Below are 12311 nucleotides of genomic sequence, written 5' to 3' on the forward strand. Positions count from 1 at the left end.
CTTATAGCTTTCAATCATGGATTTAAAATCGACATTTCTGTAATGCAGTTAAACTTGGTCCTGTTCTCATAAATATAACTTTTATTTAATACATAAAAAAGACACTGCAATTTTAGTTCAAAAGTACCTTTCTTCTAATCAATTTCCAAAAGGCTTGTTTCACATCCTTGTTCCTCAAACTATAAATGATGGGGTTCAACATAGGGCTTACAAAAGTGTAGAAAACAGCAATGGTTTTGGACTGCTCCACTGACTGGTCTGTGGGAGGTCTAAGGTACATACAGAACAGGGTCCCATAAAACACAATCACTGCCGCCAGATGGGACCCACAGGTGGAAAAAGCTTTGTGCCTGCCTTCAGCGGAGCGCATCCTCAGGATGGCAGTGAGAATGAAGATGTAGGAGATGAGGATTATGAGAAGAGAGTTAGAGAGGTTAAATCCTGCCACCACAAACATGGATGTCTCCTTAATGTAAGTGTCAGAGCAGGAGAGTCGAATGAGGGGTGGGTCAGCGCAATAGAAGTGATTAATGACATTGGAGCCACAGAAGGTCAAGCGGTGTGTCCACATGGTTTCCATCAGGCCACTAAGTAACCCGTAGGTATATGGACCAGCAATCAGGCGAATGCAGACCCCCTTGGACATTTTGCTGCTATAAATCAAAGGATTGCAGATGGCCATGTACCTATCATAAGCCATCACAGCTAGCATGTAATATTCAGTAATCACTATGGCAATGAAAAAATAGCACTGGATTAAACAAGCAGTGTAGGAAATGTTTTTTTTTCTCTGATAAGAAATTCACCAACATCTTGGGAGTCACGTTAGTGGAATACCACAAATCCAAGCAGGACAAACTGGCAAGGAAAAAGTACATAGGGGTGTGGAGGCGTGAATCTATCTTGATCAATAGCAACATCCCAAGGTTCCCTCCCACGGTGATCAGATAGATCCCCAGGAACAGCACAAAGAGGATGGGCTGAAGATCTGGACGATCTGTTAATCCCAAAAGAACAAATTCAGTCACCAATGTGGAATTTCCTCTGCCCATTTTCTTAGGTGCCAGCATTGTTCACTTCAGTCAGTCAATCAGTTCAGCTGCTCAGTCATGTCCCACTCTTTGCGAGATCACTTAGATAAATTAAAATTTTTCACTTAGATAAATTAAAATAAGAAGTGAATGAGAAGTTCATCATACATTTCTTCTCTATCTTTCTTGTGTTCCCTTTCTCTCTTTTTCTTCGACCCTCAGTTACCCTCACACATAGCTATCATCAGTCATAGTCTCAGACTGAAGGAGGTAAAACTTTTAATAAGGTCATAATCCCTAATAGCTAAGTATACAATGTACAGATGATTCCCAAACAGAATGTCTCTTGTGTCTCCACCTTATTTTGGAATGAGGGAAAGTGAAAGTGAAAGTGAAGTTGCTCAGTCATGCCCGACTCTTTGCGACCCCATAGACTGTAGCTACCAGGCTATTCTGTCCATGAGATTTTCCAGGCAAGAGTACCCAAGTGGGTTGCCATTTCCTTCTCGAGGGGATCTTCCCAACACAGTGGTCAAACCGGGGTCCCCTGCATTGCAAGCAGATGCTTTACCATCTGAGCCACCAGGCCAGTCCCATTGGAATGAGGGATAAACCCAAAGTTTATCTTAAAATGGCTTCAACCACCAACTGTTACTTACAGATTGCTGTAAAATTGTAGATTCATCATTGGCCCCAAGGATGATTCTGGAAAAAATGGTGAGCATGTTTGGAAACACTTTTGCAGTCTTTAGTAGTATGTGCATATTTATTTGTTTATTAGTCATGCCACATGCAGGATCTTAGTTACCTGACCAGGGATCAGGGACCTGGCTGGTGACCCCTGCTGTGGAAGCAGAGTCTTAACCACTGAAAAACCATGGAAGCTTCCCAGTATGTGCATACTTAGAAATTAAAACATTGAAAATTGTATTTCCTACTTACTGTATTGTTGTTGTTGTTTAGTTGCTAAGTGATGCTCAACTCTTTTTGACCCCATGGGCTATAGCTTACCAGGCTTCTCTGTCCATAGGATTTCCCAGGCAAGAATACTGGAGTGGGTTGCCAATTCCTTCTTAAGGGGATCTTCCTGATCCAGGGATTGAACCCGCATCTCCTCCACTGGTAGGTGGATTCTTTACCACTGAGTATTAGAGTCCCACATTATAGGAATTTGAAGAAAAATTACTGAGGCCTATTTTACCAATCACTCATCTCCAACTCTTTGCTAACTCATGGACTATAGTCTGTCAACCTCCTCAGCTCATGGAATTATCCAGGCAATCATACTATTGTGAGTAGCCATTCTCCTATCCAAGGGATCTTCCCATCCCAGGAATCATACCTGAGTCTTCCACATTGCAGCCAGATTCTTTACAGTCTCAGCCACAGGGGACAGTCCACTTTATTACTTTGTCCCCACAATACAGGAGCATGTAGCATTCCTATCTATGTTTGGGAACACATGTAAGAATTAAAGATTTTAAAATTAAAAAAAAAATAATAATAAAAAAAAAATATCCATCAAGAACAAAAAAAAAAAAAATAAAAAAATAAATAGACAAAAAAAAAAAAAGACTCCAGATTCAGAAATAACAGTCCTGTATGAATTATAGGAATAATTTTTCATTCAGAAGAGTTTATGCAGATAAAGGAAGAGAGACTTGGATAGGGGAAAAGAGAAGTGGCAAAAACTTATATCATAGTTCTGTTTGCTTATCCATTTGTGTATTCATTTTTCATTTATCTAAGATAGCACTTAAGAAGTTTATAGCATATAGCAAAATTTGGTAACTTTGGGCTTCCCTGGTGGCTCAGAGGTTAAAGCGTCTGCCTCCAATGTGGGAGACCTGGGTTCGATCCCTGAGTCGGGAAGATGCCCTGGAGAAGGAAATGACAAGCCACTCCAGTATTCTTGCCTGGAGAATCCCATGGACGGAGGAGCCTGGTAGGCTACAGTCCACTGGGTCACAAAAGAGTCGGACATGATTGAGCAACTTTACCTTTCACCTTGTGCTGCTAGGGGAACGGAAATTTGACTCTAATCTTCCTAGCATCACGTGGTTCAATTAACTCAATTTAGGCCAATTTATATAATAAATAGTTCAATTATTTTCTTTACAGATTGCAATGTTCTGAAGTTGTTTTAAAAAAAAACAACAACAACAACTAATCAACAGAGGTAGAATCATTCTTAATGCAGAGCTTCAGTTCAATTCAGTTCAGTTCTGTTCAGTCGCTGAGTCATGTCCAACGATTTGTGAACCCCTTAATCACAGCACGCCAGGTCTCCCTGTCCATCACCAGCTCACGGAGTTAACTCAAACTCATGTCCAGAGTCGGTGATGCCATCCAGCCATCTCATCCTCTGTCGTCCCCTTCTCCTCCTGCCCTCAATCCCTCCAAGCATCAGTCTTTTTCAAAAGTTAACTTTTCACATCAGGTGGCCAAAGTATTGGAGTTTCAGCTTTAGCATCAGTCCTTCCAAAGAATACTCAGGACTGATCTCTTTTAGAATGGACTTGTTGGATATCCTTGCCGTCCAAGGGACTCTCAAGAGCCTTCTCCAACACCACAGTTCAAAAGCATCAATTCTTCAGTGCTCAGCTTTCTTCACAGTCCAACACTCACATCCATACATGACCACTGGAAAAAACATAGCCTTGACTAGATGGACCTTTGTTCCAAAGTAATGTCTCTGCTTTTCAATATGCTATTTATGTTGGTCATAAGTTTCCTTCCAAGGAGTAAGTGTCTTTTAATTTCATGCCTGCAATCACCATCTGCAGTGTTTTGGAGCTCAAAATAAATAAATAAATAAATAAATAAAGTCTGACACTGTTTCCACTGTTTCCCCATCTATTTGCCAGGAAGTGAAAGGACCAGAGGTCATGACCTTAGCTTTCTGAATGTTGTGCTTTAAGACAACTTTTCACTTTCCTCTTTCATTTTCATCAAGGGGCTTTTTATTTCCTCTTCAGTTTCTGCCATAAGGGTGGTGTCGTCTGTATATCTGAGGTTAGTGATATTTCTCCCAGCAATCTTGATTCCAGCTTGTGCTTCTTCTAGACCAGCGTTTCTCATGATGTACTCTGCATATACGTTAAATAAGCAGGGTGACGATATACAGCCTTGACGTACTCCTTTTCCTATTTGGAACCAGTCTGTTGTTCTATGTGCTGTTCTAACTGTTGCTTCCTGACCTCGTATAGGTTTCTCAAGAGGCAGGTCAGGTGGTCTGGAATTCCCATATCTTCAAGAATTTTCCACAGTTTATTGTGATCCACACAGTCTTTGGCATAGTCAATAAAGCAAAAGTAGATGTTTTACTGGAACTCTCTTGCTTTTTTCATGATCCAGCGGATGTTGGCAATTTGATCTCTGGTTCCTCTGCCTTTTCTAAAACCAGCTTGAACATCTGGAAGTTCATAGAGCATATACTGCTGAAGCCTGGCTTGGAGAATTTTGAGCATTACTTTACCAGTGTGTCAGATGAGTGAAACTGTGTGGTAGTTTGAGCATTCTTTGGCATTGCCTTTCTTTGGAATTGGAATGAATACTGACCTTTTCCAGTCCTGTGGCCACTGCTGAGTTTTCCAAATTTGCTGGCATATTGAGTGCAGCACTTTCACAGCATCATATTTCAGGATTTGAAATAGCTCAACTGGAATTCCATCACCTCCACTAGATTTGTTCGTAGTGATGCTTTATAAGGCCCACTTGACTTCACATTCCAGGATGTCTGGCTCTAGGTGAGCGATCACACCACCGTGGTTATCTGGGCCGTGAAGATCTTTTTTGTACAGTTCTTCTGTGTATTCTTGCCACCTCTTCTTAATATCTTCTGCTTCTGTTTGATCCATACCATTTCTGTCCTTTATCGAGGCCATCTTTGCATGAAATGTTTCCTTGGTATCTCTCATTTTCTTGAAGAGATCTCTAGTGTTTCCCATTCTGTTGTTTTCTTCTATTTCTTTGCATTGATCACTGAGAAAGGCTTTCTTATCTCTCCTTGCTATTTTTTGGAACTCTGCTATTCAGGTGTTTATATCTTTCCTTTTCTCCTTTGCTTTTCACTTCTCTTCTTTTTACAGCTATTTGTAAGGCCTTCCCAGACAGCCATTTTGCTTATTTTGCATTTCTTTTCCATGGGGATGGTCTTGATCCCTGTCTCCTGTACAATGTCACGAACCTCCATCCATATTTCATCAGGCACTCTATCTATCAGATCTAGGCCCTTAAATCTATTTCTCACTTCCACTGTATAATCATAAGGGATTTGATTTAGGTCATATCTGAATTGTTAAGTGGTTTTCCCTACTCTCTTCAATTTAAGTCTGAAATTGGCAATAAGGAGTTCATGTTCTATGCCACAGTCAGCTCCTGGTCTTGTTTTTGCTGACTGTATAGAGCTTCTCCACCTTTGGCTGCAAAGAACATAACCAATCTAATTTCAGGGTTGACCATCTGGCGATGTCCATGTGTAGAGTCTTATCTTGTGTTGTTGGAAGAGGGTGTTTGCTATGACCAGTGTGTTCTCTTGATAAAACTCTATTAGTCTTTGCCCTGTTTCATTTAATATTCTAAGGCCAAATTTGCCTGTTACCGCAGTTGTTTCTTGACTTCTTGCTTTCACATTCCAGTCCCCTATAATGAAAAAGACATCTTTTTTGGGTGTTAGTTCTAAAAGGTCTTGAAGGTCTTCATAGAGCCATTCAACTTCAGCTTCTTCAGCATTACTGATTGGGGCATAGAATTGGATTACTGTGATATTAAATGGTTTGCCTTGAAAATGAACAGAGATCATTCTGTTGTTTTTGAGATTGCATCCAAGTACTGCATTTCAGACTCTTTTGTTGACCATGATGGATACTCCATTTCTTCTAAAGGATTCCTTCCCACAATAGTAGATATAATGGTCATCTGAGTTAAATTCACCCATTCCAATCCATTTTAATTTGCTAATCCCTAGAATGTCAGCATTCACTCTTGCCATCTCCTGTTTCACCACTTCCTATTTGCCTTGTTTCATGAACCTAACATTTCAGGTTCCTATGCATATTGCTCTTTATAGCATCGGACCATGCTTCTATCACAAATCACATCCACAGCTGGATATTGTTTTTGCTTTGGCTCCATCCCTTCATTCTTTCTGGAGTTATTTCTCCACTGATCTCCAGTAGCATATTGGACACCTACTGACCTGGGGAGTTCCTTTTTCAGTATCGTTTCATTTTACCTTTTCATATTGTTCATGGGGTTCTCAAGGCAAGAATACTGAAGTGGTTTTCCATTCCCTTCTCCAGTGGACCACATTCTATCAGACCTCTCCACCATGACCCACCTGTCTTGGGCGGCCACACATGGCATGGCTTAGTTTCATTGAGTTAGACAAAGCTGCAGTCCATGTGATTAGATTCACTAGTTGTCGGTGATTTGGTTTCAGGGTGTCTGCCCTCTGTTGCCTCTTGAAACACTACTGTCTTACTTGGGTATGTCTTACCTTAGAAATGGGGTATCTCTTTATGGCTGCTCCAGCAAAGCGCAGCCACTGCTCCTTACCTTGGACAAGGGGTATCACCTCACGGCCGCCCCTCCTGACCTTGAACCTAGAGTAGCTCCTCTCGGCCCTCCTGCACCCGCACAGCCACCAATCCTTGGACGTGAAGTTGCTCCTATCAGCCCTGCCCCTGACCTCGGACGTGGGGTCATTCCTCTCAGCGGCTCCTGCACCATCACAGCCTGGCACTCTTGGCCATCGCCCCTGACCTCAGACCTGAGGTAGCTCCTCTCGGCCACTGGCCACCACCCCTGACCTTGGGCGAGGGGTAGCTCCTCTTGGCCACACTTCTGTGCTGTCTGTCGCAGCTGGCGCACTTCTGATATTAACCCAGCAGCCACTCACGATAGTCTAATTTTAACTGGTCTTTCCAAGTTGTGTGTTCTAAGATCTTGTGTGTGTGTGTGTGTGTGTGTGTGTGTGTGTGTGAGTCACTCAGTTGTGTCACTCTTTGCAACCCTAAGGACTGTTGCCCACCATCCTCCTCTGCCATGGAAGCCTCCAGGAAAGAATACTGGAGTGGGTTGCCATTCCCTTCTTCAGGGGGTATTTCTGATTCAGAGACTGAACCTGAGTCTCCCACATTGCAGATAGATTATTTATCATCTGAACCATCTAAGATCTTAAGTGAAGTGAAGTGAATTCGCTCAGTCATGTCCAACTCTTTGTGACCCCCATGGACTGTCGCCTACCATGTGCCTCCATCCATGCAATTTTCCAGGCAAGAGTACTGGAGTGGGTTGTCATTTCCTTCTCCAGAGGATCTTCCTGATTCTGAGATTGAACCCAGGTCTCGCACATTGTAGACAGACAGTTTACCATCTGAGCCACCAGGGAAGTCTTAACAGCTAAGACCTTAAAAGCTTCCAAATGTAAAGAAATATCTGAATGTATTATTTTCTGTGTAAAACTTACAAAATACAGCATTGGAAAATAATCTGAATTTTAAACTTATTCTCAACCAGAGCATTACAAATCTGTGTGCTTGATATATAGAAATGCAGATAACAATATATTGATTATATTTACAGTATCTAAGTTGTTCCTAGAGGTTGAATTAAGTACCCTCAGAAGTTAGCTACTTTAATTTTGTGATATTTCCAAGATGGCATATGAGTTAGTCATTATAAGGTAATCTTTGTACATAAACAGCAGTCAACTCTACATGTATGTGAGTCACATTGCCAGGGAAATAAAGGTAAATGGTAACAGTGCTTACCTCAAAAGATTTGTTTGGTGTATTCATGGTAAAGGAGATAAATGAAGAGAAAATTAACATTAGAAGTGATTTAGAAAGCCCAGAGATAAATCCACACACCTGTGGCCACCTTATATTTGACAAACGAGGCAAGAATATGCAGTGGATTAAAAACAATCTCTTTAACAAGTGGTGCTGGGAAAACTGGTCAACCACTTGTAAAAGAATGAAACTAGATCACTTTCTAACACCATACACAAAAGTAAACACAAAATGGATTAAAGATTTAAACATAAGACCAGAAACTATAAAACTGCTAGAAGAGAACATAGGCAAAATACTCTCTGACATAAATCACAGCAGGATCCTCTATCATCCACCTCCCAGAATATTGGAAATAAAAGCAAAAATAAACAAATGGGACCTAATTAAAATTAAAAGCTTCTTCACAACAAAGGAAACTATAAGCAAGTTGAAAAAACAGCTTTCAGAATGGGAGAAAATAATAGCAAATGAAGCAACTGACAAACAACTAATCTCAAAAATATATGAGCAACACCTGCAGCTAAATTCCAGAAAAATAAACAACACAATCAAAAAATTGGCCAAAGAATTAAACAGACATTTCTCCAAAGAAGACATACAGAAGGCTAACGAACATATGAAAAGATGCTCAACATCACTAATTATCAAAGAAATGCAAATTAAAGCAACAATGAGGTACCATTTCAAGACAGTCAGAATGGCTGCAATCCAAAAGTCTACAAGCAATAAATGCTGGAGAGGGTGTGGAGAAAAGGGAACCCTCTTACACTGTTGGTGGGAATGCAACCTAGTACAGCCACTATGGAAAACAGTAAGGAGGTTCCTTATAAAACTGAAAAAGAACTGCCTTATGACCCAGCAATCGTACTGCTAGGTATATACACTGAGGAAACCAGAATTGAAAGAGACACATGTACCCCAGTGTTCATCACAGCACTGTTTATAATAGCCAGGACATGGAAGCAATCTAGATATCCATCAGCAGATGAATGGATAAGAAAGCTGTGGTACATATACACAATGGAGTATTACTCAGCCATTAAAAAGAATACATTTGAATCAATTCTAATGAGATGTATGAAACTGGAGCCGATTATCCAGAGTGAAGTAAGCCAGAAAGAAAAACACCAATACAGTATACTAATGCATATATATGGAATTTAGAAAGATGGTAATGATAACCCTGTATGCGAGACAGCAAAAGAGACACAGATGCATAGAACAGTCTTTTGGAGTCTATGGGAGAGGGAGAGGGTGGGATGATTTGGGAGAATGGCATTGAAACATGTATAATGTCATATAAGAAACAAACTGCCAGTCTAGGTTTGATGCAGGGTGCAGGATGCTTGGGGCTGGTGCACTGGGATGACCTGGAGGGATGGTTTGGGGGAGGGGGAGGGGGAGGGTGGGATCAGGATTGGGAACACTTGTACACCTCTGGCGGATTCATGTTGATGTATGGCAAAACCAATACAATGTTGTAAAGTAAATTAATAATAATAATAATAATGAATTTTTTAAAAAAGGGGAAAAAAGTGATTAGTTCAATAATAAAGATTTGACTGGAGTAATTAATTGTGTTCTAGAATCGGTATATGGATCAAAGAATAATAACATTTAACAAGAGTTTGAAGGAAAACTAACAATTTTCTACAAGGACAAGGGTAAAGAGTACTTTCAGATAGAGTGAACATGCAGATACAAAAGGCTTTCAAGAGAAATCAAATAAATCCATAGGTATATTTTCAAGGATTAATTTTCTACAAGAATGAATTCTTTTTACAGTACAGAAGAAAACATGTTAAAGGGAAAACAGTTAAATAAACTGAAAGTTCCCATCACAAGCTAAGAAATGTAGATATCCTTGAAAGCTACAAGGTAGCATATCTCTGACTTTTTCTGGAAAGTATGTGTTACACCCAAATTATGGAGATGGATTAGAGCCAATGTTTTCTGTTAATTTGTCAATTAAATAATTTGCAGGGCTTAAATCTATACCTTTGGTCTTTGGGAAGAAAATACAATAATTAGAGAATCAGAATTTATGTAAATACCAAAAGTATTCTTACCAGAGCACTTGAGTTTTTCTGGCTTATTGGTACAGAATTCGCTTGCAATGTAGGTAGACCCAAGTTCAGTCCCTGGGTGGGGAAGATTTCCTGGAGTATGAAATCGCAACCCACTCCATTATTCTTGCCTGGAAATCCCATGGACGATGCAATCACTGGGGGACAAAGAGTCAGGCACAGCTGAGCAACTAATTCTTTCACTCACCACAATGACGAGTCCATTTTGAAAATATTTGTTTAGAATATACAAAGCTTCCATTTAAGTGGCATAAAGACACTTATCTAATCTTTAAATCTCTATGTTTATGCTATAAATAACAGCACCTGTTTAGTCACTGTATTACCTTTAACAACAAATAAAGACAAAAATACGACAAAGTTTCATATAGACAAAGCTATGGTTTTTCCAGTAATCATGCATGGATGTGAGACTTCAATCATAAAGAAGGCTAAGCACTGAAGAACTGGCACTTTTGAACTGTTGTGCTAGAAACTCTTGAGGGTCCCTTGGACAGCAAGGAGGTCAAATCAGTGCATCCTAAAGGAAATCAATCCTGAATATCCCCTGGAAGGACTGATGCTGAAGCTGAAGCTCCAGTACTTTGGCCACTTGATGCAAAGAGATGACTCAATGGAAAAGATCCATATGCTGGGAAAAATTGAAGGCAAGAGGAGAAAGATCAACAGAGGATGAGATGGCTAAATGTCATCACTGACTCAATAGACCTGAGTTTGAGCAAACTCAGAGCTAGTGATGGACAGAGAAGACTGGTATGCTACACTTTGTGAGGTTGCAAAGAGTTGTACATGACTTAGCAACTAAACAACAAAAGACAAAAATAGATATAATCAAAAATAAAAGAGAGAATTTAATCTGACTACTTTTTATTCTTTCCTTTAAATAGATTCAATGAGCACACTCCAAAATTTAGGGGGGGAAAAAAGACTATATTTTCATAGTAGTCTCCCTCCCATACACATGGTTGCTTCAATTTTACAAAGCAATTATGCTTTTTTATTTTATTTTACCTTTAGAAAAATCCTTCAACTGATATAAATAAGATGTATTAATAATGAGGATAATGGGGCAGAGATAAACATTGTTTCCTATAACCTGAGTTTTTTATATTACTGTTTTAAAAACTATTCAGCAGGGCTTCCCAGGTGGCTCACTGGTAAAGAATCTGCCTGTCAATGCAGCAGAGGTGGGTTTGATCCCTGGTAGGATGATTCCACATGCTGTGGGACAGCTAAGCCTGTGCACTACAACTACTGTGGAAGCAAATATTTTAAGTACTTTCAAATATTTATAATTTTCACACATTTTAAATTGTCTGTGTTGAAATTAGTAACATTAAGTTCTTTTAAAATCATATTTACCTGAGTTTCTCCACCTCTCTTCTTTCACCTCTATTTTGCCATCCATAACACTATTATCAAGAGTGATCAGCAGCCCACCAGGCTCCCCTGTCCCTGGGATTCTCCAAGAAAGAATGCTGGGGTGGGTTTCCATTTCCTTCTCCAATGCATGAAAGTGAAAAGTGAAAGGGAAGTCGCTCAGTCGTGTCTGACTCTTCGTGACTCCCTGGACTGCAGCATACCAGGCTCCTCCATCCATGGGATTTTACAGGCAAGAGTACTGGAGTGGGGTGTCATCGCCTTTTCCACAAGAGTGTTCTAATTACGTTTTTGGTCTAACTCACACTTTAACAGCCTGTGGTAACTGCAAACCATAATTCTCAACATCTCAGTTAAAAATTCTTTGAAAACTTAAATGTGCATCTTGCAAATATAAATGGCATTGAAGATTTTTGATAAATTCAGGCATTGCTTTAGAATTAAAGCCTTTTTTTCCCACTGAAAATATCTGAAATTTTAATAGAAATTCATTTGAAAATTAGTTCTGTTTCCATAAGCAAATGGTTATAGAGCTTGAGATATGTCAAAGGCTCATGTCCAATGGCTATGAGAATGACTTTTGATAGCTTTCCATTTAATTTTTACTGCACCCAGTATTTCCTATGGTTAGAAATATTGTTTATTTGATACTTATCAAAGTAGTAACTAAATTTATCCTCCACAATTCTTTCATTTTTAACTCCTTTTCTGATATGAAATACGAAGTAATTTGTATTAAATTATTGTATCAGCTATACTTCAATATGAAATAAAAAGTTTGAAATTTTGGGGAAAATTATTGGAGACATTGCTGAACTAGTTTTAAAATAACCATGAATATTTTGCTCTCTGCTGGAGAAATATCACACACAAACTTTAAGTAAACTTTAGTAAGGCAAGGAACTAGACATCCTTCTAAAAATGGTTTTCTCGTGGGACATTGATATTCCTTTTTTATTTTTTTAATGTCCAGTTTGAAATTCTGGGTCATTAGTAGTCAAGGTTGGTAGTTA

The 12311-nt window shown here is 39.5% G+C and overlaps 1 protein-coding gene across 1 annotated transcript; it reads right to left on the reverse strand.

Annotated features, from left to right (window-relative positions):
* Positions 1–112: 112 nt before the first annotated feature.
* On the reverse strand, positions 113–1052 carry LOC128060572 (olfactory receptor 1030-like). The gene is given in 2 exon segments (XM_052652973.1): positions 113–793; positions 795–1052. Coding segments are annotated over 2 exon segments (939 nt in total).
* Between the last annotated feature and the right edge of the window lie 11259 nt (positions 1053–12311).

The sequence above is a fragment of the Budorcas taxicolor genome, chromosome 15, assembly GCF_023091745.1.
Source record: "Budorcas taxicolor isolate Tak-1 chromosome 15, Takin1.1, whole genome shotgun sequence".
NCBI lineage: Eukaryota > Metazoa > Chordata > Mammalia > Artiodactyla > Bovidae > Budorcas > Budorcas taxicolor.